The sequence below is a fragment of the Trichomycterus rosablanca genome, chromosome 1, assembly GCF_030014385.1.
Source record: "Trichomycterus rosablanca isolate fTriRos1 chromosome 1, fTriRos1.hap1, whole genome shotgun sequence".
NCBI classification, from domain to species: Eukaryota; Metazoa; Chordata; class Actinopteri; order Siluriformes; family Trichomycteridae; genus Trichomycterus; species Trichomycterus rosablanca.
Window position 1 is genome coordinate 57,214,741 of NC_085988.1, and position 26,346 is coordinate 57,241,086.

Below are 26,346 nucleotides of genomic sequence, written 5' to 3' on the forward strand. Positions count from 1 at the left end.
AAAGAAGTCACTTTGATGGCAACATGTGTTTCTCTAAAATCCCAATTTACACCTCTGCTTTAATGGTTCCTTCACACATATGCAAGTCACCCATGCCATGAGCACTGAGCACCCCTGTACCATTACAGATTTTGGCTTTTGCATCTTTCACTGTTAACAGTCTGGCTGATCCTTTTTCTTTTTGGAAAAGTGGTTTGACAGTGGTGTAACAGTTCAGCTTCAAAATGTAACCATGCAGTTAGTTTTACTTATTACCTGCTGGCTTATCAGGAAACCCAACCAGTTAGAACATAATGTTGGACATGACCTTTTCATACTGTAGCTGATATGTACAGTCATTTAGTTAGTGTTCAAAGCAATGCAATTCTGTACAGAGTAAATAGGCCTATATTAAATTTCACAAAGCGCTATTCTAATCTTTACACTGCATCTATTGATTTTCCATTTATATCTTACTTTTTTTTACTTTTTTTTTTTTCTTACTAGGTATTATCTGAAGTTACATTATCTCCAAATGTAACTGCATCAAACCAAACAGAGAGCAGCTTTAATGGCACTTTTCTAACAAGCCCATCCAGCCACCTCAAGACAACTCCAGCTGGAGCTGCCTACCAACTACAGTCCAACTTCATCTTTGTGCTAATATCTGGAGTTCTCACAACAGAATTACGTCATCACTTCTGCTAAGCCACATCTGTAATCTGCTAACAACTCCTAATCTTCTTCCTGAGTTAATTCCATCAAATCAAACTGAGAGTAGACCCACTGGACATCATCCCACATTTCTCTAGATCTGAAGATAACTGTTTGCTACACAAGGGCAACTTCACCTGAATTCAGTATTTTTATCATTGAAGACTAACAAATCAGTGAATTGAAATGAGATTGACATGTATTGTGTATGTTCACAGTGCATTATTATAGGAATCTTTATTGATTTAGATTGTTTGCCACTTGTTGTCCCCTTTTTATTAAATACTACAGTATAACTGTCTGTTATACGAACGACAGCCCTTTCAAGGATCCTGCTTAAAATCCTGTCCAGTATTTCATACAAAATGATTTTGGATTTTAACGTATGTAAAAAAAAACACACACACACACACACACACAAAACTAAAGCACAAATGTGATGATTTTCTTACCTTTATGGAAGCAGTTTATTGTTTGCAAAAACTACACTGCATAAGCACATTCCCAGCTCAATAAATACTATAATTTGACCAATAATGCCTAATTCTTATGCCATTGTAAATTAGAAGTTTACTATAAATTGGATAAGTTGGCAATAATTGTAAAAAAAAAGATGTGAACACAATCATTCAATTAAATAATTTGGTCTATCTTTTCTTCAGTTAATATTACATGTCTTTTACTAGGTAGATATTACATTTGTATTATGATAAATTAACACTAATTGTTAGTTATAATAAAAACATACTATATATGTTCCACAAATATGTGTACTTTTTTTTTTTTTACCATGAATTAAAATTCCAGAACATGTAATTTGGAAACACTCTGTGTACTCTTTCTATTTCAGCAGCTAGCTAGCACTAATAAACTGTGGTAGTTTGCATTTGTAACAGTACACATGAGTTGAAAAATGGTAGATAGTATAATTGTAGTATCTGAGTCTTGATTTGTATTGTAATATTCTCTGCATTTGGTTTAAAATATGTCAAACCTGTCAAATTTACTTTTACACTGTTTAATAGACACTCTAATTCAAAGCAACAGCATTGATGAGATATATACCATCCAGTTTGCATGGCATTATAAGTACACAGGTATAATACAAAAACAACAGATATTTATATATATATATATATATATATATATATATATATATATATATATATATATATATATATATATATATATATATATATATATATATATACATCTGTGGACATATATACATGTCCATTTTATCAGCTTCACTTACCATATAGTAGCACTTTGTAGTTCTACAATTACTGACTGTTGTCCATCTGTTTCTCTACATACTTTTTAGCCGGTATCACCATGTTCTTCAATGGTCAGGACCCCCACAGGATCACTACAGAGCAGGTATTATTTGGGTGGTGGATCATTCTCAGCACTGCAGTGACACTGACATGGTGGTGGTGTGTTAGTGTGTGTTGTGCTGGTATTAGTGAATAAGACACAGCAATGCTGATGGAGTTTTTAAACACCTCACTGTCACTGCTGGGCTGAGAATAGTCCACCAACCAAAAATATCCAGATATATTATACAATTAATCATAACTTGAAAACATGCTAGTTGTGTATATATACACAGTATATATAGCATGTTTTCAAGTTATGATTAATTGTATAATGTATAATATAAAAGATAGAAATATGGTTCTGTTTCGCCCAGAGAAAATTATTTATTTTGCCACAGAAATTGACTGGAGACACTATACCATGCTTTAGGTGCCCAGGTGGCACAGCGGGATATTCCGCTAGCACACCAGCGCCGAAATTCTTAACTCCTGGGTTCGAAACTTGGTGTTGCCACTGGTCGGCTGGGCGCCATCTAGCAGGCATAATTGGCAGTGCCTGCAGCAGACACGGTTCTGCCAGGGCGGGATGACCGGACTGTGTGGACGGGGTCTTCAAACGCTGTGTAAGGACCCTGATTGGCAGATAGAGAGGCGCCTGTGCAGAATGCATGGGTGAAAAAGCATTCTGCTAAGGGAGGAGGAGGCATGAGCAGCAATATACCCTCCTCAATCAGGGATCCCCCAGCAGCGGAAGACAAAATGACTACACTAAATTGGGAGAAAATGCATAAATAAACTAGAAAAAAAAAATCACTGTGCTTTACCAGACTTAATTAGTATGTTTTCATTTTTCCAAAAATAAAGTAATAAATGGGGCAATATTCTATAAGAATTCATTTGTTTATGAAAGCCCTCATCTATAGAGAATTCCTATTTTGCAGATATATTAAAATGTTGAGTGCAAAAGTAAGTTACAATGTTTTTTCTTAATCTTCTGTTATGTTTAATATCCAGTGTGGGATTTTAGTAAAATCACCAGATTATAAATAACTACAACCCTAAATCAGAAAAAGTTGCAAATAAAATAAAAATGCAGTGTTCCTCACATTTACTTTGACTTTTATTTGATTGCAGGCAGTTTGATCCCAAGATATTTCATGTTTTATCTGCTCAACTTGATTTCATTTGATAATAAACATCCATTCCTGCATTTCAGGCCTGCAACACATTCCAAAAAAAATGAGATGGAGGCAATTTAGGGCTAGTAATGCAATATGTAATACAATACAGAGTTACATGCACAAATGCCACTTAAAACTTTACTGTGCAAAAAGAAGCCTAATGTCAACCATGTCCAGAAGCAGCGTCGACTTCTCTGGGTTCTGAGGCATCTAGGATGGACCATTACACAGTGGAAATTTTTTGGAATGTGTTGCAGGCCTGAAATGCAGGAATGGATGTTTATTAATAAATGAAATGAAGTTGACCAGACAAAACATGAAATATCTCAGGTTCATCCTGTTTGTAATCAAATAAAAGTCAAAGTAAATGTAAGAAACTTTTTTCATTATTTGCATTTCCATGCTGTCCCAACTTTTTCTGATTTGGGGTTGTAGTATTACCTACCGTTAACATATAGGGATGGTGTAAACCTATTTAGTAAAAATTCTTATTTTCATGATTTTTCTCGGGTTTGTGCTGAAATATCTTCAAACACTATAATAAGTGTCCTAATTATAGTAATTATATAAAAACAAAAGGGAAGTTGTGAAATTGGTGCATATGACTGTAGTAAATAAACAGATGGAGGACATTCTGTATCACTAAATCAAAATCTGCTGAATGGGTATACCAGAAGATCTGCTGTACATGGGTGACTGAAAGGCTGACAATGAAAGAATTAAGGGATGAGTAATTGAATCAGATGGGTATTAGAGAATAACAGGAAGAGGGATGGCACATGCGTTTCTGTTTTGGATTTTACGACAATGAATTTTCTAGAATGCTGACATGTGCTATAGCTATACACAAGTGGACAAAGGTTTGTTGATACATAGTGAATTGCTCTGTATGTATGTGAAAGTGGAATATGTAACTAGTCATACAGAAAAGTAAATTAGGAAAAGTGTTCCTTAATATCTAATATAACCATTTAGTCCTATTTAATGTGTCTATATCAAATTAGTCACAAAAAAAAACTCATTATGGCACTCAGGTTGTGCAGTGGTAAAACACACTAGCACACCAGAGCTGAGATCTTAAACTTAGTTCAAATCTTAGCCTTGCTACCAGCATGCTGGGCGCCTGTCTGGACAATGATTGGATCTTCAGTTGGGTAGAAATTGCCGGAAGGGATTCCTCATAACTACTGCAGTTATGACCTCTGCTGGTTGCTCAAAGACGGGGGATAATGGAGATCAGTGTGTGAAGGGCCAGTGATAGCTCAGTGGTTAAGGTACTGGACTAGTAAGCAGAAGGTTGCCGGTTCAAGCCCCGCCACCACCACAAGTTGCCACTGTTGGGTCCCTGAGCAAGGCCCTTAACCCTCAATTGCTCATCGTGTTCCGCTCATTGTGTAAGTCGCTTTGGATAAAAGCGTCTGCTAAATGCTGAAAATGAAAATGAAAATGAAAATGAAGAAGCATGTAATGTACACATGTCGGAGGAAGTGTGTGTTAGTTAGGCTCTAGTGGAGGACTGCAGCAGAGAAGGTTCCTTTACTAACCTCCTGTACTGTTCTCTTTTCTGAGAACTTGGTATGTCACAGACGGCTAGGATAGAGCCTGTCATATCGCAAAGCAACATCCAGTTCTCATTTTTGCACTATTACTTTACTATCCACTATCTCTGTAGCGGATTGCTGATATTGTATATTGGAATCCTTTATTAATTAGCTGCTTTATTATTTGTAATTATGTCTATTTAGTTCAGGGCTTTTTAATTGCTCTTTTGCTCTGTTCCTTAAATTGAGAATCTACACCTTGGATTGAAAATCTGAACAGGGTTCTGTTTCCTTCTCTTCAGGTGTGTGGCACCTCTTGTGACCTCTTGAGAAGAAAATAGAACCCCTGGACTGAAGCTCACCCCTAATCCAGTTGTTTTCCAACCATCACTTTATAAAAAAAATAAAATAAGAAAATGAAGGCAAACCTGTATGACAAAAATTAAAGGAAGGTAAGACCATCTGTGGACAGGCACAACTTTAGTCTTTTAGGATCAAGTTTGAGTAGCTTTTTACTGTAGAGAGCCAGTTTACCTAATTATATATTGTGGGGTATTTTATATACCTATGACAGTGGTTCTCAGGATAAAGGCTCTAACCTGCTTCCTACTGGCATAATACAGAGATATTATGTGTTTATTCATCAACACCCGATCTAGACCAGCCAACAGTGAATTGTGCAACGCAACTGAAGGAATAGCACATTATGGTAGTTTGCATACAAACCCCATTTCCAGAAAAGTTGGGACGATTTGTAAAATGCAATATAAAAAAAAGAATCTGTGATTTGTTAATTCTCTTGAATCTTTATTTTTATTTATTTATTTTTTTCCCAATCTAGTCGTATCCAATTACCTGGTTTTGATTTGATTTTATTGAACCATTTCATATTTTATAAATAGATACAATACCTCCTATAAAAAACTGAAACAGTCAGGGATAACACAAAAAGTCCATAGACTTATTTCCATTGTGGTTGCATTACACTTCCTCTCTACTGATGTTGACCTCCACTCTGACTAACACACGCCTCCTCCGACACGTGTGCAGTACCTGACTGCATCTTTTTACCTGCACAAGGCAAATTCATATGTGGTTCAGCTTTGTGTACGGAGAGACACACCCTGATCTCCATTATCCCCTGTCTCATTGTACAGGTGCCATCAATCAGCCAGCAGAGGTCATCAGCATATATTATATACATTTATTGTTATTTTCATTTCATAGGTGGGGGCAGAGCTCTTGTGTGGTCTAGTGGTGGTTTGCGTAGTGTATTATTTGGGAGATGGGCTGATGGTTGTCCTTAAGCTCTGATGTCTACTGTGAAATGAAAAGACTTGTCTGGTGAAGAGGTATTATAAAGCTGAGTCTAAAGAGTTGATGGATTTCTGATTATATGTAGATTTCTGTTCATGGATATGTATTTTAAACTTTTGGCAAAAACAGCTACTCCTTTCTCTGTCAGGTACATCTGATTATAGAGATGGTTAAGGGTGAATGTCTGGCTGATATACCAAGTGCACATTAGGTAGACTGCTACAACGTTGATACAACTCTGAGTTAATGTTATTAATGTTTTGTTGGGTTTTGTTCTGAGCAGTAGCGTGGACAGTGTAACTCTAGCTGCTGGCAGCTCATTGAAAGCTCTTAAAGCAATAAGGTGTAGGCCTCTGTCAATATCTGTCCTTTCTGTGTAAATTAGAATGTGTGGTGTGTTGTTAAGCCTCTTATCATTCAGCTTTCTCTCGTTCTCTGTTTATCTGATTAGATTTAATCAGTAATTCATGAATATAAATTTGAAATTTAACATGATGCCAAATTTGATAAATGTGTGCAGTTTAAATGCGTGTAAAGAGAATTATTACATTTATCTCTTTTATACAAGTCAAAAGTAAATTGTAATATATTTATTTTGACTAATGTATTAATTAGATTAACATACATCATTCACAAAAATATTAGAAATTGTAATATTGTAATAAATATTACATTACATACTTTACATACAGTGTTGTGGTCTAAATTAAAAAAATATATATATATTTTTTAAAGCTATATATATATATATATATATATATATATATATATATATATATACAGTATATATATACAGTATATATATATATATATATATAAATATATATATAAAAAGTTAGGACACACCATGAGAACCTTTGTCTTTTTGAACAAAATTAAACATATGAACATTTGAGCTTCATTTGAACAGTACTGAGAGATGGAGCTTATATAACTAAACAAATAAATGTTAAAAATTACTTTTAAACACAAGTTGTAAAATGTAATGAACAAAAATGGAAATTTATTGTGAGGAAAAAGTTAGGACACCCCCACATTTATTACTACTTAAAATGTCTTAAATTAGAATCCGGTGCACCACATCAGCTGCAATGATTAGACCATCGTTAGAGGACATTTGAGTTTTATTTAAACCTCAGACATTAGTTTGGTTTGCTCTTGATTGTTAAAGTGAGTGGTATCACCATCTAAAGAGCTCTCTGAGGCCTTCAGAAAGAAGGTTGTAGATGCATATGAGTCTGGGAAGGGATTTAAAAAGATCTCAAAACAATTAGAAATCAGCCATTCCACTGTCCGAAAAATCATTTACAAGTGGAGAACATTTAAAACAACTCCCAACCTGGCCAGGTCAGGCCGTCCTAGCAAGTTCAGCCCAAGAGCAGACTGCAAGATGCGTAAAGAATCCTCCAATAATCCTATAATGTCATCACGGGACCTACAGGTAGATGGACAATGCAGCATGACAACAACCCTAAACATTCCAGTAAACTCACCAAGGAATGGCTCAAAAGAAAGAAATGGAGACTTCTGGAATGGCCAAGTCAAAGCCTGGATCTTAATCCTATTGAGATGCTGTGGGGTGAATTGAAACGGGCTGTGCATGCAAGAAACCCCTCAAACCTCACACAGCTGAAGAAATTCTGCGTGGAGGAGTGGGAAAAACTGTCAGAGAATTTATAATGGGTGTCTAATTGATAATTAATCTCAAATGTCCATATGTTTAAATATGTTCAAAAAGACAAGGGTATATATATATATATATATATATATTACCTGGTTTTCATTCTCAGACACCCGAAGGGGCGGAACAGTGGCTAAACAGGTTTTTCTTATAACTGCTGCAGTTATGGCCTCTGCTGGCTGATTGATGACACTTGCACAGTAAGACAGGGGATAATGGCATCATGCAGGTGAAAAAATTTTGTCAGTACTGCACACGTGTCAGAGGGGGCATGTCAAGTTTGCGACCCTTCATGGTCAGAGCTGGAGGTCTGCAGTAGAGGTGAGTTATGATCAGGTAATTGGATCCAAATAGATTGCGAGAAAATTTGTGAAAAATGGCATGAACAGAAAAAAAAAGCTATAGTTATTTATATGATTTAAAATATTTCCCTAACGTGTTATGCACATAGCACAGTGATATATAAACCAATTAAATATTAATGAAAGACTTTAACTACATTTTATAAATACCCTTTTTCTTTTAGACTCTTGCACGCACTAACACATGCATTCATACAGGCACACATACACCCACACTGTTCACACTTCCACACAAGGATTCAGTTGATTCTAGAGGGGGAAGGCAAATCTAAATCAAAGCCACCTTTCATCTTCTCTTCCTATTCACAGTGTATCACTACCAGTGTGAGTCATTTACACTTGAAGCAGGCTGGACAATTTTATGGAGTGCATTGGAGCCCTATACTCTGTAGTTTGGAAGACTACTGTGACAATGTAATAGCTGAAAAAAGGTTCTGCATATCAAAATGTTTCAGCACTGTTTACATCCATTAGACACTTGAAGATTTCTAAATCGACTTAAATACTGTTTGAGGTTTCAGATACTAGGAGGGCGGCACGGTGGCTAAGTGGGTAGCACTGTCGCCTCACAGCGAGGAGGTCCTGGGTTCAATCCCTGGGTGGGGCGGTCTGGGTCCTTCTTTTTTCCCCCAATTTTTATCCCCGAGTCTAGTCGTGCCCAATTACCCTGAATGCGTCCTCTATACTGATTCGACCCTTCACCGCTGACTGAGGACGCCTCTCAACTGACATGCGCCCCCTCCGGTACGCACAGTCAGTACAGATAGTGCATTTTTCACCTGCACGAGTCGAGTTCATACACTTGACGAGCACTGTGTACGGAGGGCCACACCCCCATCAGCATTATTCCTCAGCCCTGTGCAGGCATCAGTCAGCCAGCAGGGGCCGCAGTCGCACCAGTTATGAGGACCTATGATCCGACTTTCTTACCCTCTAACCCTGAACAACAGCCAGTCGTTGTTCATGCTGCCGCCCAGCCCAGTCGGAAAGGCAGAGCTGAGATTCGATACGATGTATTCAAAACCCCAACTCTGGTGAGCTAGCGTACTTTACCGCTGCGCCACCTGAGTGGCTGTCCGGGTCCTTTCTGTGCGGAGTTTGCATGTTCTCCTCGTGTCTGCGTGGGTTTCCTCCGGGTGCTCCGGTTTCCTCCCACAGTCCAAAGACATACCGATAGGCTAATTGGAGACACTGAATTGTCCCATAGTTACCTAGCCGCTGGGATGCACAGACCAGTGCATTGTAGTGCCGGTCCCAAGCCCAGATAAATAGGGAGGGTTTTGTCAGGAAGGGCATCCGGTATAAAAACTGTGCCAAATCCCGCCGGCGACCCCTAACAGGACAAAGGCTGAGGAACAAGAAGAAGTTTCAGATACTAGGAGATGATAATCTTTGATTGCCCACAATTCCACATAAATAAATTAAATACCTAATAGCCCTTTTCTGGTTTAAATGATTAGAACATCATGTAGTTACTACTGTGATAGTCAATATTGTAGGCATTAATCTGACGTTTAGTCTGAAACATGATAAGATGTTTACAAAATTTTAACTTAATTCTTTATGTTCATAATAAGTATGAAAAACATGAGCATTAGGCTTTTGTAATCTGTAAAAAGAAGGCATGGTTATCAGTCTGTGTATTGCAGCTCAAATGCAATAAGGTTATGCAGTAAAAGAATGATCAGAAGCATAAGAGCATGTCAATCTATAAACGGCTTAAATTAAACACAATTATGGTTTTGTTAGAGTCTTAACTTGCATTTGTAGATACAGCAACAAAACGTCTTTACTGACAAGGGCTTTCTAAAGCATTTCCAAACACAGTATTCCAGTAGGTCAGGATGTTGAATTGTAATGCAGTGCTGTCTGAAGGATTAAAGGTCACAGGCATTCAGTATTGATTTTTGCTCTTGCTCTTCACACAGAGATTTATCTGGATTTTGAAAATATTTTTTTTACATTTTCCTCATCCAATTTCCTGTTGCAATTCCTTCGTTGCTGGCACCATCCCATGATAGGGAGAATCATGCTATGCCCAACATAAATTGTCCAGTACTCATGCTGGTGCCTTGACAAGACAGCAAAAGTCAAATTTTTGCAGCAGCAGCAATGAGGAAAAAAAAAACCTTGAGCAATGTTGTTCTCAAACTACAACCCCTATTTCCAGATATGTTGTGACATTTTGTAAAATGCAACAAAAACAATATAGCCTGCCTCAGGCAGGCCAGTCAAGCACAATCACTCTATGACAATAAAGCCATGCTGTTGTAATGTGCGCAAAATGACCTGCATTGTCTTGCTGAAATAACCATTATTTTTCTGGGAAAACACACTGCCTAGAAAAACAAACATGCAGTGCCCCAGAAAATTCATGGCGCAGTCTGAATGAATGTATGAATGTGCCTGCATGGACTGTCCGGGGTGTTTGCTGCCTTTCGCACAATGAAACAGACCCAATTTGACCCTGATCAGGATAAAGCAGTGGGAAAACAGACAATAAATGAATCAGTGATTCAGGTTTAAATCAAAACGTGTCAAATGTGCTTTATTTAACAAAATGGACTTAGATATGGGTGGGATTAAGCCGGTAGGGTCTCGCTCTCATAACTAATGCAATTACGACCTCTGCTGGCTGATTGATGGCGCCTACACAGAGATGAGAAAAGAGTGCTCTCAGGGTGTGTCTCTCCGTACACAGTGATCAGGATAAAGCAGTGATCCCTGATCAGGATAAAACAGACAATAAATGAATCAGTGATTCAGGTTTAAATCAAAACGTGTCAAATGTGCTTTATTTAACAAAATGGAATATTAATTTTACAGTTGTTTGATAAGAGTAAAAAATAACAGTTTATAACAAAAGTTGCAACTATGCGACCTAATGGGAAAAAAAAAAATGCTATGCTAATACATACCTTAAATTCATTTTACAAAAGTGTCAGTTCACACACCTAACTAAATTACGTCTGTTTCAATTACAATTGTATTTGATTTAAATGTGTGGCTTGATAGTGCGCTGTGGGGTTCTATAATGACCCATAAATCTTGTTTAAATGTAAAATCAGCTTGTTTATTCTCCAGTAGTTAAAAATAACCAACATGCTGTGAAGACCATAACCCAAAAAGACCATATCCAATCCTGATGGTTTAGAAAAACAAATATATTTACGGCCAAGCTTTGTCACTGGGCACTAAATAAATGGGACAATTCATAATAATCAATTTAAAACCAATTCATTTCACACACATGCGCGCAAACACCCGCAAAAACCGAGGCTCGACGTCACCGTTTGTGCGGCAGTGCAGTATAACGGGGCGCGTGGGCAATGACGCGTCAAACACACACATACACACACACACACACACACACACGCACACATTTGTATTCTCTCTGCTCCTTGGGCCTCCGAATCTAATCCTGATTTTTCTGTGTAACAAATGCATCTATGCGACGTGCGTCCCCGGCTCTAACACAGTAAGCGCAGGTTAAAGCGGAGTGGGTGCGAGGCCGGTCATGCTGTGACGAGCTTTTCTGTTATTTGGAGATACGACTGGACGCGTGTGGATATCTTAGCTGGTTTCCACCTGTAGGATGAAAGAGAAGGAGCCGTAACAAGATGGGGAGAAGCCGTGCGCTTTATAGCTATTGGATTTGCGGCGATGCGCCGAGAACAGTGCTGCTGCTGGTGCTGATGCTGATGCTGAGCGGGCTATTTATCAGCTGCTCCTGCGCGATGCCGCATGTCCTCAGATTCGGTGAGACAAGTCCTACTGGTTTATGACCTGTGCTTAATTAAATAAGATCCCCAGTAAGGTGACCATGTGTACATAGATTTATGATTAATTGCTTATTATTAAGGCAAGTGCACCATCTGATTTGGGCACAGATGCAGTATATGGCAGCATCATTGGAAAACGTATTGTTTGCACAGTATTAGGTAGAAGCATTCCCTTTCAGATTGTTACTGATTTCGCAGACGTTAGTGAGTGTAGCAGTCGGAATACCATTTCTACACTTAGTAATGCCTAATGGTTTAGTTTGACCAGTAGAATACTAATAAAAAGCACAAGCCAGTATTCATTGACTGACTATCTGTATGGATCATATAATGTTAACATAAATACATACAGCATTGATAATCATTGCAATGCCCTACTGCTGTTTTGTACTTGTTATAGACTCTCCCTTTGAATGGAATCACATTTAACAAGTATAATGTTCTAAATTTAAATTTAAGTGGTAAACCTTAAAAATGTTTACACTCTGCAGTCGTATTTATGTTTTACTGACCCTCATGAAGATCAAATGTATAGAACAGTGATGTGCTTGGGGTACTGATGCACTGTACTAAGTACGAATCCTTCTGTTCTGTTTTTTTCTTTTTTGGAATGATGTGTGTGTGTGTGTGTGTGTGTGTGTGTACCTGTGTGTACCTCAAGCCTTTACCCACAGACGTGTCATATCTGATAAGTTTGTTATCAACCTTGTTCGTACAGTCATATTGTCTTCAAATAAGTAACATGCAAATTATGATGGAACTTGTACAGATCTAACGTGCACAGCCATTCTCTCTCTCTCTCTCGCTCTCTCTCTCTCTCTCTCTCTCTCTCTCTCTATTGCATCTCTCTTTCGCAAGCGTTCCTCACTGGTACAGATGTTCCAGCTCGTTTGCATTGTTGACATTTGATACAGAATACTTTCTTATTTTAATATGCATTAGAAATTCCAATCATTAAGATGTATACCGTAAGTGAAGAACGGTAGCGTTCATGTGCATAAATGACACGTACTATACCCCTGCCATCAGCGCTCACTGACAATGTCACTCAAGCGCTCGCAGGAATATCCATTTTGCGCATGCGCGTTGCATCCATGGTAACCAAACGATGCCTTGGTCACTGTTGTGTTTTGGTTTGTGTAAAATCAATGAACTAAAGCAATCTTCAGATTAATACACAAACAATTGAACTAAACAGTAAAAAAAAATGAACAGCCCAATGGGTAAATGTATGGGTATGTCAAAAGTTTATGGTGTGTCCTCCTGGTAAGTAAGTTATTATATACACTGACGTGATTAGTTTAATCAGTACTGAGTCAATATGTAACAAAACACTTTTTTTTTTTTTACTTAACATCATTTATTACTATATTGTTTATATGGTTAGCAGCTGGCACGTGCACAGACATTTTTGGGGGCAGGTGCTCAAGCCAAAAAAAAGGGCACCCATCGCCAAAATTATTAATAAAAAAAAAAATAAAAAATAAAAAACACAGTAGGATATTTAACTTATATATTTATTTTTGTTAACACAATCAATACACATCTAATCAAATAACTCGAATGATCAAATTGCATAAATAAATGAAAAACAGGCAAAACAAGGCCATTTTGTGCACGCTTTTTAATAACCAAACAATATATTAATTAATAATTGTAAATGAGATAAATCAATGTTGTGCATAATAATCAAGAGTGACTTACTGAATCTCCATTAAGGGGAGAACACAGTATACATCATTTTACTCTTTTCTGGCAGAGTTGAAGCATTACACTAATAATATACCATTACTAGTATTAATTTACCTCACCAGACTGCTCAACTTAAAACCTACCTTTGATTTCAAATCAGAAACCCACTTTGGGTAGTTAATGTTAACAATGGGCCTATTATTATGCCAATAAAATCAAATAGACAGCTAAGTAACATTTTCCTATTTATTCATCATTTTTGTATGCTGTTCTATATCATAGAGCATTATATTTAGCCATCTACATATATTAGTTTGTAATGTTAATTACCTAGCAAAATTATTCCTCATTTGTAAACCTCATTTTAAATATTGATGAATGTAGGAAAAAATTGTGCTCCAGCAAAAAAGGGCACTTTTCTCATCCAGGGCAAAAGGGCAGGTGCTTGAGCACCACTAGGGGTCTATCTGTGCACGTGCCTGGTTGGCAGCATTACTGATCAATGATAACATACGAAGGATCTTCAAAAAGTTTCAGCACTTTTATACTTGGGTTGGAAACGGTGAGGGCGGGAGGGAGGAGTAGTAATTGGTCGTTTCTGAGAGACACAGATGTTCACAAGTCACAAAATACGAGTCTGAGTCGAGTCACGAGTCTTTAGGCTAGAGTCCGAGTCAAGTCACGAGTCTTTAGGCTAGAGTCCGAGTCAAATCACGAGTAAATATAATATACACAAAACATATATTGGAAATGTAGCGTAGAAATAAACAAATAATATGTAAGTTCAGATAAAAACAACAACAGATTAGCGACTGTATTTTGCCGTTTTACTTCGTGCCTTTACTTTCTTAGGTACCAGTTAAGAGCTTAAACTGACGTTTTGTTTTCATTGCACAACAAAAGCGTGATAAATCAGGCACAGCGGCCAAAATCCCAAACAATCCATAATACTGCTTACCTTATGTTGTTCCAGATTATATTAAATTTATAAGCGTGTGTTGTCCCATTAGGAATATAATCCGTTATTTTGTAAATGTGCTTATAATTAAAAACCTCCAAACTTTTCCCGGTTGTGAAGTGAAACACGAACTCGTTAGAAAGCCAATCAAGCATTTCATTGACAATCATTTGTGTGACGCTACAAACTAAATACATGCAAATAACAGCATTTCTTACTTAAAATTACAATCAGAAGGTCTGATTGGTTTAGAAAGCGGTTCTTACAATTATTAGTGCCAATTCTGTAGCAGCATCCCATTCACATTGTCTGTTACTGTGAAGTGCACTACGTATGGTATTCCACCATTTTAAGTAGGGAGCCGGAAGCTGGCTGGAACACTTACCCATTGTGTGCGTTGCGGGTTAAAACGGCCAGAGCGTTATTAGAGAGCAGAAAATGACACGATTAAAATGATGTTGGATCATGGCGACTCGAGTCCCCATCTCTGCTGAGAGAGAGCATATAGTCCGGATTTAGCGCTGATTTCCACCTTTTTGGCCCACTAAAAGAAGCATTAAGGAGAAGAAGATTTTTTTATGTGATGATGATGTGGAAGCAGCGATGCATCAGTGGTTACGTGCTCAACCAAAAAGATTTTTGCTGATGGCATTAAAATGTTATGACGCTGGGATAAATGCATTGCAAAGGAAGGTGACTGTAGAAAAGTGATGTAATTTGTATTTGAAATACTTAATAAATAAAGTTAAATAAGTGCAGAACATTTTTTGAAGAACCCTTACACACTTTATTCATCTGTAATAAAAAATGTGTAATTTAATTAAGGGTGCCACACTTGTGCAGCTGGCAGTGTGAATATCAAACAGCAACATGAGTTTTTAGGACATTGTTCCAGTATCTGAATGGAATGAGTTTTACATGTTTTTTTTTACGACTTTATGGGATTTTTTTGCCTTCTTCCACTTTCCCCAAAACACATGTTTGACTACTCTATATAATCCTTAGACATAAGTGAATATAAGTAACTACTGTAATTCAGTTAGTGTGAGTACCAAACCACAACATTGGAGTTTCATGTTTTGTTTTTTCCTTTGTCTGTGCGTTTGACAGACTTTTAATAGCCTGGTTGGTTGTGGGGAGGCAGCACCATGCTTATTATGCATTTGCCAGGGTGGTAGGTCTGTGGTAGATAACGCCGTTGATTTCCTTACTGCAAAGAGACACAGGACTGCTTATGGGCATTTACCAGCAAGGGCTGTATATATACAATTAGGACAAATTTGCCACCTGTGATCCCCCTTTGTGCTTAAAGTGTTTTTATTATCATCCACTTTGACAACCACCTCTGTGAGGAGTGGTGGGATCATAAGGCTGACCCAACTGTCTCTTCTAGAGCTTGGTCCAACCTCTAACTGCCCAACATAACCACCTACCTCATACATCATAACCCTCCAGACTCCCTTAAAAAGTCCATGCCAACGTCTCAGAAAAAGGAAAATATCTTTCACTGCATCAGGATCATTTTTGATGGCAATGATTTGACTATCATAAGTAAGTGCTAAGTGTCTTCAAAGAATCTGGGGCCACTAGGAATTTTAATGACACATCCATGTCCAAGGTCCTAGGGTTACCCTTGGTGTCTCTCAAAAACCAGGGTGGCAGTGAACTTAGCAGTCTTGTCCTGTCACTTTGTGCATTGGCCAGCACACTGAACAGACCTCATCTGACACATACGTATATCCTTTGCTTCAGTGCAACAATCCCCAAATCAGCTTGCTAACTTATTGTGTCAGTGTGGAGGACTTATTTTAGGGGCCTTTACCGGTGCTCGTGACTATTGCCTCAGGATCACCTGATGCTCCACACCTCTTTTGGGTCTGAATGACCCAAATTATTATGATTATTATGACCTGAATGAGGTCTTTAACAAATACAAGGCCCAAGTTTCTGCAGGCTTGATGACTGCACAATCAGTCACAAACCACTTTATCCTGGCAGACTGTTTTCTTTTAAACCCTGAACACACTGCCATGGAGGAATACATTCCAGAGACTTGGGCCTTGAGGCAGGATTTGGCCTTCTGCCCTGCATAGACTACCGGAGCCCTAACAACATCACTACCAAGGACCAGTATCCCCACCCTCAAATGAATGCAGCATTTGAGTCACTGCTACAGGCATCTGTATTTTCAAAACATGACCTACACAATACCTACAATCTCGTTCAGGTCATGAATAGCTAAATTAAATATGAGCTGCATGTTTCAAATGCAGTAAGAGACAGTCAAAAATCACTTGATAAATAACTCTATAATTGAATAACTTTATAAGTTGTAAAAAGTTATGATAAGGATACAAAAAGATTTCAGTGGCTTTAACTATCCTTTTCAGTTTCATTTAGAGCATTATCAAGAAGTGTAAAGTATATGGCATTAACAACACCTTGCCATCAAGAGATCGTCCATCTCTTCAAACCGAGCCAGGAGGACATTGAACAGGGAAGAGGCCAATGGCAACTCTGAAGAACTTACAAGTCTGTATGGTTAAGATTGGTCTGTCTGTACAGGTGATAACAATCTCACAAGCTTCACGCAAAGCTGGTCTGTATGGCAAGGTGGCAAGAAAGAAGCCTCCCCTGTAATTAACCAGCCCCTTACAAATGTGCATTGTGAATACTATCTTGCTAAGGTATTGCTTGGTGGTTTTGCTATGCAGTTGCCAAGGTGTACTAAGGTTTCTAAGCTGGTGACAAGTGGTTGCTAAGTTGTTGCTAGTCAATTACCTTGGCTTGATGGATGGTCGCTTAGCTGTTATTAGGAGGTTGCTAAGGTGTTGCTAGGCAGTTGCCAAGCTATATCATGTAGTTGCTCAGGTGTTGTTAGGTGGTTCATAAGGTGTTAGGTTGTAGTAGGTAGTAGGACATAAGGGGCGATTACTAAAGATTACAACATCTGACAATTACAACAACCCTGTATTGTTGCACACCATAAGACATAAATCACTTACTTTTCCTTACTATCCCAACACACTTACTTTTATATAAACATTTATTTTTCCATACTGTCCCAACTTTTTCTGATTAGGGGTTATATAAACACCACACAGAGATGTATTCAAGGTGTTGTGCAACTGTAGTAAAAACTAAGGAGCTGTCCCAAAAGCTGAGAGAGGAGTTAGTTTTATTGCACCAAAGGGCAATGGGAATAAGAAGATTTCCAAGACCTTGAACATTCCTAGAGACACCACTGAGAGTATTGTCTGATGTTTCAAATTTCTGCCACCGCAGCAAGCCTGTCTAGCTGTGGCAGAAAGCCCAGAATTTCCTTTAAAGGCTTTAGCAATCTCATCAGTACAACAGAAAAAGTACCAAGTGTTACTGCGAAAGACTTATATGAGCTTATGAAGGCTGGGACAAATGTGTCAGGGTCAACCATAAGAATATCACTTCACAACCATGACCAGACTCCATAAAGCACACCTCTCTTGACTAAAAAGCATTAGAAGAAATTTAGATAGGCCTGCAGAGTTCTGGGACAGAGTGCTATAGAGTGACAAATCAAAACGGGAACTGTTTATCAATATGAATCAGAGAGATACTATCACCTCGGTCAAGCATGAAGGCAATAATGTGGGGATATGTTTCTGCTCAGAAACTGGCAATCTTGACCGTGTGACTGGCATCATAAATTCACATTAGTTTCTTTAGCATTTTGAGGACGATTGTTATGCCATCTGTGGTGATTTTGAACCTTGGTGGTATTTGGACTTTCCAGCAAGACAGTGATCCCAAGCACACTTTCAAATGAACCAAAGCTTGGTTAAAGAGGTTAAGGAACCAGCCCAGGGTTATTGTGGAGTGGACTTCTCAGTTTCCAGATTTAAATCCCCTAGAAAGCCTTTGGTCGGATTTAAAGAAAGTAGTTGCCACACAAGAGCCATCAAACTATGCCATTAAACACTAGTGAGCTAAAAGCTTTTACATGAAAAAAGAAAATTCCACAAATGAGGTAGCAGAAGCTTGTTATCACCTCTCATAATTGCATATTAGAGGTTATGGCGGCAAATGGACATTTTACTGTCCGTTTAGTACTGCATACAGGAGCATTTATGACATCCCATTCTAATGCCATTGGCATTAATATGTAGTTGGTTCCCCTTTTGCAGCTATAACAGCTTTCATTGGGAAGTCAAATTACAATCAAAAACATTTTCTATTTTAGTTTTGTTGTAGTAGCAACCTCTTGCCTTGATTACAGGTTTGCAATGTTATTTTAAAACAGTCTGAAAAGTGCTCACATTTGCTGAGACTTTCTCTGGGAAGTTTTGCTCCTTCATCTAGAACAGTGGTTCTCAAACTTTTTAGACCAAGTACCACCCATTATCAAACCAAAAGTTCCAAGTACCACCTATGTTTCTCATCACAGAACCACATATGGCACACATTAATTAGGTGTGTGTGTGTGTGTGTGTATATACAGTATATTAGTAATGGGAATTATGGCTTCTTGAAGGGAGTCGGATCTTTTCGGCTCGGTTCCTTTTAAAGAGCCGTTAAAAAAATGGCTCTTCGTTCTTCGGGAGGCGCTACTGGGGGTAAACTATAAGACACCCCCGATATTAATATAAAATGTTGCTACCTTGCCTTAAATGTATTCCTAATTCAAACAACACTTAAATGAGAAAAAAAGATTTATTTCAAAAGGAAAAAAAACCACAGGGAAGAGGCAGACTGTGGTTGCATTTCATTAAGTTTCAGAAAAATCCTCTTTTGTACAGAGATGCGACTGTTTGTTTCTGCTTTAAAACATAAGCACAATGAAATAACCAGATTTAACACAATTAAACAAGTTTATAGTTTATTTCTCAATTATTTGTCATTATACTACTAGCTCTAGCTTTCTGCGTGTGTGTGTGTGTGAGTATGCATGCGTGCGAGTGTGTGTTTATGTGTGTGGTGTTAGTGTATGTGAATGTAAGTGTGTGTGTGTGTGTGTGTGTCTCGCTCGCTTTCCGTGATACTGAAAGTGCAGCTCTTATTACCAGTTATAATTAATTCCCTCAACTGATGCGAAGCTGAATGGGTGGATTACAGTCGATAAGAACCGGAATCGGACCGTTCACAAACGACTCATCACTAGTATATCTGCAGTTACCACTGACCATTTCAGTGAGTGCGCCTGTTTAGCGGAGCAGCCTGGTGATGTCAGGAACGAGATCAGTGAGATTCAAACGCAGATCTGCTCTGACAAAAGCGTTTCGGAAATTTCGAGATGGAAACCGCGAACTTGAAGTATAGACGTAATGAAGTACGGTGGCTGCTGCGTAGCCCCGAATATTTAAAAAAACACATTCGTTTTAATTAAACTGATTTTATTAAAACAGAATTATAAGAACTTTGAAACAGATTTTATTAGTAATTTACACATTTTGTTTCATATTTTTTTATTTATAATTATTAAATTATTTATTTTTTCGGTGCATGTAATTACTTTTCCGAGATTATCTGGCGTACCACCTCGTGCTGCTTCACGTACCACCAGTGGTACGCGTACCACAGTTTGAGAACCACTGATCTAGAAGATCATCTGTGAAGTCAGACACTGATGTCAACCAAGAGCGAAAAGAAATTCCTTCAGGATCCTTGAATCATACACCGATCAGCCATAACATTAAAACCACCTCCTTGTTTCTACACTCACTGTCCATTTTATCAGCTCCACTTACCATATAGAAGCACTTTGTAGTTCTACTATTACTGACTGTAGTCCATCTGTTTTTCTGCATGCTTTGTAAGCACCCTTTCATGCTGCTCTTCAATGGTCAGGACCCCCACAGGACCACCACAGAGTAGGTATTATTTGGGTGTTGGATCATTATCAGCACTGCAGTGACAATGACATGGTGGTGGTGTGTTAGTGTGTGTATTAAACATTCCTACCTAGTTGGTCCACCTTGTAGATGTAAAGTCAGAGGCAATCGCTCATCTATTGCTGCTGTTTGAGTTGGTCATCTTCTAGACCTTCATCAGTGGTCACAGGACGCTGCCCACTGGGCGCTGTTGGCTGGATATATTTGGTTGGTGGACTATTCTCAGTCCAGCAGTGACAGTGAGGTGATTAAAAACTCCATCAGTGCTGCTGTGTCTGATCCACTCATACCAGCACAACACACACTAACACACCACCACCATGTCAGTGTCACTGCAGTGCTGAGAATGATCCACCACCCAAATAATACCTGCTCTGTAGTGGTCCTGGGAGAATCCTGACCATTGAAGAACAGGGTGAAAGCAGTATATAGTGCTTCTATATGGTAAGTGGAGCTGATAAAATGAACAGTGAGTGTAGAAACAATGAGGCGGTTTTAATGTTATGGTTGATCAGTGTATAATGATATTATTCACTGTAATATTATTATGTGTAATATCACCCATTTCTGGGTAAGCATGTGGAGTGTAATATTCCCTTTTCCACTAATGTGATTGTTAACCTGTTCGTTTACCTCTCTTCTTAGGGCTGTGGATTTAGTTTGGTTTCATTTGTTTCTTTGGTTTCTTTAGTTTCTTTAATTAACTGACAAGGTAATTTCTGCCAACACACGTTACCTGTGCAGGCTCCCCCTGACCCATCACTTTTTTGCATTATGCTTCTGCCATGTGACTAACTACATTGACTTGTTGTCCACTTAGCAGCTGAACTGTTTGTAGAGTGTATAAATGTGTTACCTGTCTCCATTCTTTCAGTAAAAGTTCGAAATGAGTGTTTAAACAGAAAAACCTTTTTGCTTTTTTACTTCTGTGCTCCTATGCGCCACACCCCTCTCTCTGAGAGCTCCCAGTCTCCAGCCAACGCCCCTTTTTTGATTGGTCCCTTCTGCTAATTAGCATCCATCTGCTCATCATCTGAGAGTATTTATAAGGGGAACTGGGGAACAGTCTTGAAAGACTTTTGTAGTGACTCTGTTCTGACAGATTGGTTCTTGTATTTACTTAGATTTAATCCTGTCTGGTTAGTTCTTGTTCCAGTCTTGTTAACCTTTTTAGCCTGTTTAGTTTTGTTTAGCTCTGTTTAGTCTTTGTCTATTAGCCTTAGCCCTGTTTGTCCTGTCTAGTTCTTGTTTAGCTTAGCTTAGGGTCTAGGTTCATGTTTCATGTTTAGCATTTAGCTTTAGCTTAGTTCATGTATGTTTAGGTTAGCATTAGCTTAGCATAGGTTACATGTGTTTGTATCTGTCTTGTCTTGTATATTCCCCTGTCTTGTCTCTTATTATTAAATCTTTGTTTAAAACATCTCTGCGTGTGTGTGTGCCCCCTTGTCTGTCATAGCCCAATTAGCGTTAAAAAAGAGAGAAATGTTTGCTTTTTTAATTCTTTTTTTATACTTTATCCTGGTCAGGGTTGCAGCAGGTCTATTTACACTGGGAAACACTGGGCACAAGGCAGAAATAACCTGGGCAGGGTGACGGTCAATCAGAAGACTTCGAACAGACCTGGCCAATCATGTCTGTGTAGAAGGTCGGCCATAGCTGAGTTACACCCGAGTGCCTTTATTAACAGTTAAATCAATATGATATTAGATGAAGATGAAATAAAGTGGGGAAAACATTGAAACTGGAAATTGACGTCAGAAATTTTCTAATGTCCCTAAATGACCTTGTTTCTTAATCACAAATTTCATGGATTTTTAAACAAAAGTGCCACATTTCACAGCAGTCAATAAATAACTAATTGCTAAACACAAACCTTAAATTTTGAATTCCACAGCAAATTGCATATTATACGAAAAACGACTCATTTCACAGTCTGATTTTCACCGCCGTGAATTAGGTAGGGCCTTACTCATAGTGCATGCATGAGAGAAAGAGAGAGAGAGAAAGATGTGCTGATCATGGGTGTTTCTAGATTAACAATGCATTCACTCAATAATTTAGACACGCACTGTTGGAGGTGCCCATACTCAACAGCAAAGAAATGCACACAGTAAGCACACATACATTCACAGACACTGTGCACACAAACACACCTGCCCACATACACACATCAACTCTACTAGCTGAAGCAGCCAATAGAAAACCTTAGACTTTGCCAAACAGTTTTTTTTTTACTGACTTGTGGTGTATTACAATAGAAAGTAAATCAAAGCATACAACCCCCTTCAATATCCACATATGCTTAATATACCAATTTATTAATTATAAATGAACATTTTCCTAGCATTTTCCTAGCTTTACATATTATAAGATCTGTCAGTGTTCCCATTGGTTGATTATATGGCAAGAATGTTTAGCTACGGTCTTTGATTAACAAAACATTAACATAACATTTCTTTCACAGGAGGGATTTTTGAGTCTGTTGAGAGTGGGCCTTCTGGAGCTGAAGAATTGGCCTTTAAATTTGCACTGAACACGATCAACAGGAACAGAACACTGCTGCCCAACACAACGCTCACTTATGACATCCAGAGAATCAATGTATTTGACAGCTTTGAGGCTTCTAGAAAAGGTGAGTACAAATAAAGTGTTACAACAAATCTATATTTCTCATATAACCATAAAACTATTTTGTTTCTGCACTACAATGAAATCTACTACTTTGTTACTTTGTTCATCTACTATTGGGCCTGAGGTTGTAAGAGTTGGTTGTTTTGAGATCGTTTGTAACTAGTTCTTTAAAAGTCCTTTCTTTGTTCGTCTGAGTCACCTTACCTTTCTTCTGGTAATTATAGACATGACATAACGAAGGAATATTAAAGCATAACTGGTGGAACCCAAAGTCCCCTTTGTCATTCACAGAACATCAGGCATGAATAACAATTCAAAGAATATCTTGCAGTCATTGCTTCCAAATTCTCACATTGACTGCTTTTTTTTAGTATATGTGTATAATATAATTGTGTACTTTTTATGCCATAAACTTTCTCAACATATATAAATATTGTATGAATAAATGTTTATTTCTTTACAGTTTTATAAGAAATATACACTGACCATAACATTAAAACCACCTCCTTGTTTCTACACTCACTGTCCATTTTATTAGCTCCACTTACCATATAGAAGCACTTTGTAGTTCTACAATTACTGACTGTAGTCCATCTGTTTCATTGCATGCTTTGTTAGCCCTTTCATGCTGTTCTTCAATGGGCAGGACCCCCACAGGACCCCCAAAGAGCAGGTATTATTTAGGTGGTGCATCATTCTCAGCACTGCAGTGACACTGACATGGTGGTGGTGTGTTAGTGTGTGTTGTGCTGGTATGAGTGGATCAGACACAGCAGCGCTGCTGGAGTTTTTAAACACCTCACTGTCACTGCTGGACTGAGAATAGTCCACCAACCAAAAATAACCAGCCAACAATGCCCTATGGGCAGCGTCCTGTGACCACTGATGAAGGTCTAGAACATGACCAACTCAAACAGCAGCAATAGATGAGCAATCGTCTCTGACTTTACATCTACAAGGTGGACCAACTAGGTGGAAGTGTCTAATAGAGTGGACAGTGAGTGAACACGGTATTTAAAAACTCCAGCAGCGCTGCTGTGTCTGATCCACTCATACCAGCACAACACACACTAACACACCACCACCATGTCATTGTCAAAAATGGACAGTGAGTGTAGAAACAAGGAGGTGGTTTTAATGTTATGGCTGATCGGTGTATATCTATAAATCTTATGTAATAACTAACAACTTTTTTGTTTTTACAATTAGCAGCTTGCGAGCAGCTCTCATTAGGTGTTGCAGCTATATTCGGCCCATCGCACAGCGCCTCAGCCAATGCGGTGCAGTCCATCTCCAATGCTCTGGGGGTGCCACATATCCAGACCAGATGGAAGCACCAGATCTCAGATAACCGTGACTCTTACTATGTCAGTCTCTACCCTGACTTCTCCTCCCTCAGTCGAGCTATCCTGGATCTTGTTCACTCCTTCAGGTGGGAGACAGTGACTGTGGTGTATGATGACAGTACAGGTGAGTAGCAGGCTTAGATGAACATAATTGTGAGGTGCTACATGTATATTAAGTGGGACAGAAAGATAGAAAGTGGGAGGAGTGACAAATTCAGACAACATTTAGAATGCATTTTGAAAGTACAGCATACATTTATTTCTGATTATTATTGGTAGGGCCAGTTCTGCAACTGGTGACATGATAGGTGTGTGGTTGTATTTTACTAGAGTGCAATCACATTTTCTTAACAAATGAAGCAGATCAGCTCATTTTATTTTATTAACTTGACCTTTAAACATAGGCACGGTGGTACCTTGTAACTCAACGCCCCCTAAACTTGAAATCTTTAAAACTCAACGCCCTTTTTGGAGAAATTTGTACCCTTAAACTCAGTGTGTATTTGTGTGAAATAACTGTCAAATTCACTTTGAAAGTGTCCACATGTATCTGTGTTTAGCTGGACTTTTCTTCTGTTTCACTTTTAAACTTGTGTTATAGCTCGGGGTGCTGAGAAATTGTAAGAATCAGCTTTTTTAAAATGAGTCTAATGACAGAGAAACACTAAACCTTAATTAATACTGCTCACAAGTTCTCTCCACTAATGAAATTTCTTGCTTGTTTTAGTACAATAAGTCACGTTAAGCTTTGTGCACCAGTTATTGATTTTTAACTGTTTTCAATTGTATTTCAATGTTTTTATATTATATTTGTGTTATTTTCAGTGTATACATGTCAAAAACAACCCCATTATTTTACATAAGCCTAAACTATATGCAGTTCCACGGGACCATGGAACGCATTAACAGGTTTCCCATTGATCCTTATTGGAAATAATATCTCGAAACTCCTGAACTATGGTGCCGAACACTTGTGATTATTAAGTGCATTGATCAGTATGCAGCCCTTCTATAATATGCTTAGAAACTAGCCTAAATACACAAGTTAAATAAACAAACTATATTTATTTAATTAGTTATGATCTTTTGTCATGTTTGTAAACTGGTCTTATACACTCACAGATACAAATTACAAATGACAGAATTGTAATGTTAAAAGTAGAAAGACAAAAAAAACCTACAACAAGCAGCAATTCATCCAATTAAAAAAATCAGTAGAATTCCTGAAAGCTAAAAATGGGCAGTAAGCATGATCAAATAATAAAGCTTTAACTTGAGATATAAAAATATTTAAAATTAAGATTGTTGGCTCCACCCAAGTTCTGCAAAAAATGTTGCTTCTTTATCTAGAGAGTTTAGTCTTGTGTGGCCAGCAATCATTTTCTTAATATAATTTGTATCTGAGGAATGTGAATGAATAATGTGGGTTTGAACAGTGTTGAAATAAATCAAAGCCATGCCTACAGTTTTTTTTTAATCTTGTCTAAACATTATAATTATTATTAAGTGCTGTGCAGTTGATACTAATGCATGATGTCTGAAGTACAGAGGTGCTACTGACCTGGCTGGGATAAAAGCTGCCTGTGTCGGAGAGGGCGTGTGGTAGTCTGTGGCTCTTCTCGGCCAGTACAAGGGTGGCACATGTAGCAAAAGAAATTTCAATAGGGAATTGGAAACAACAAGATTGGAAGAAAAAGGGAAAAATAGCATGCAAAAATAAAAGTTTCAGTAATAGATGTAACATTTTATTTAGTTCTCTGGGTGTGTCATTGAACTGGTGTACTTTTTGTAATCCATTTTTTGTAACAAGACACTCTTTAGCTCCAATGCACCTTTATTTTTTATACTTTTGCCTCATGTACTGAGATTTCGTCCGCATTGTTCTCTTCACTCCTGACTTTTCTATAGTTTATTACTTATGTTATTGGTTTTTGTTTATTTTTTACAAGCGATTTCAACACTGCATCCCAAACTAA

General features: G+C 38.1%; 1 protein-coding gene across 1 annotated transcript in view; it reads left to right on the forward strand.

Annotated features, from left to right (window-relative positions):
* Nucleotides 1-11,573: 11,573 nt before the first annotated feature.
* LOC134313330 (glutamate receptor ionotropic, kainate 2-like) overlaps nucleotides 11,574-26,346 on the forward strand; it is a 66,444-nt gene continuing 51,671 nt past the window's right edge. Inside the window, exons 1-3 of the mRNA XM_062994671.1 lie at nucleotides 11,574-11,853; nucleotides 22,858-23,025; nucleotides 24,237-24,494. Coding sequence (XP_062850741.1) covers nucleotides 11,715-11,853; nucleotides 22,858-23,025; nucleotides 24,237-24,494 — 565 coding nt within the window. The 5' untranslated portion in view covers nucleotides 11,574-11,714. The remainder of the gene's footprint in view (nucleotides 11,854-22,857; nucleotides 23,026-24,236; nucleotides 24,495-26,346) is intronic.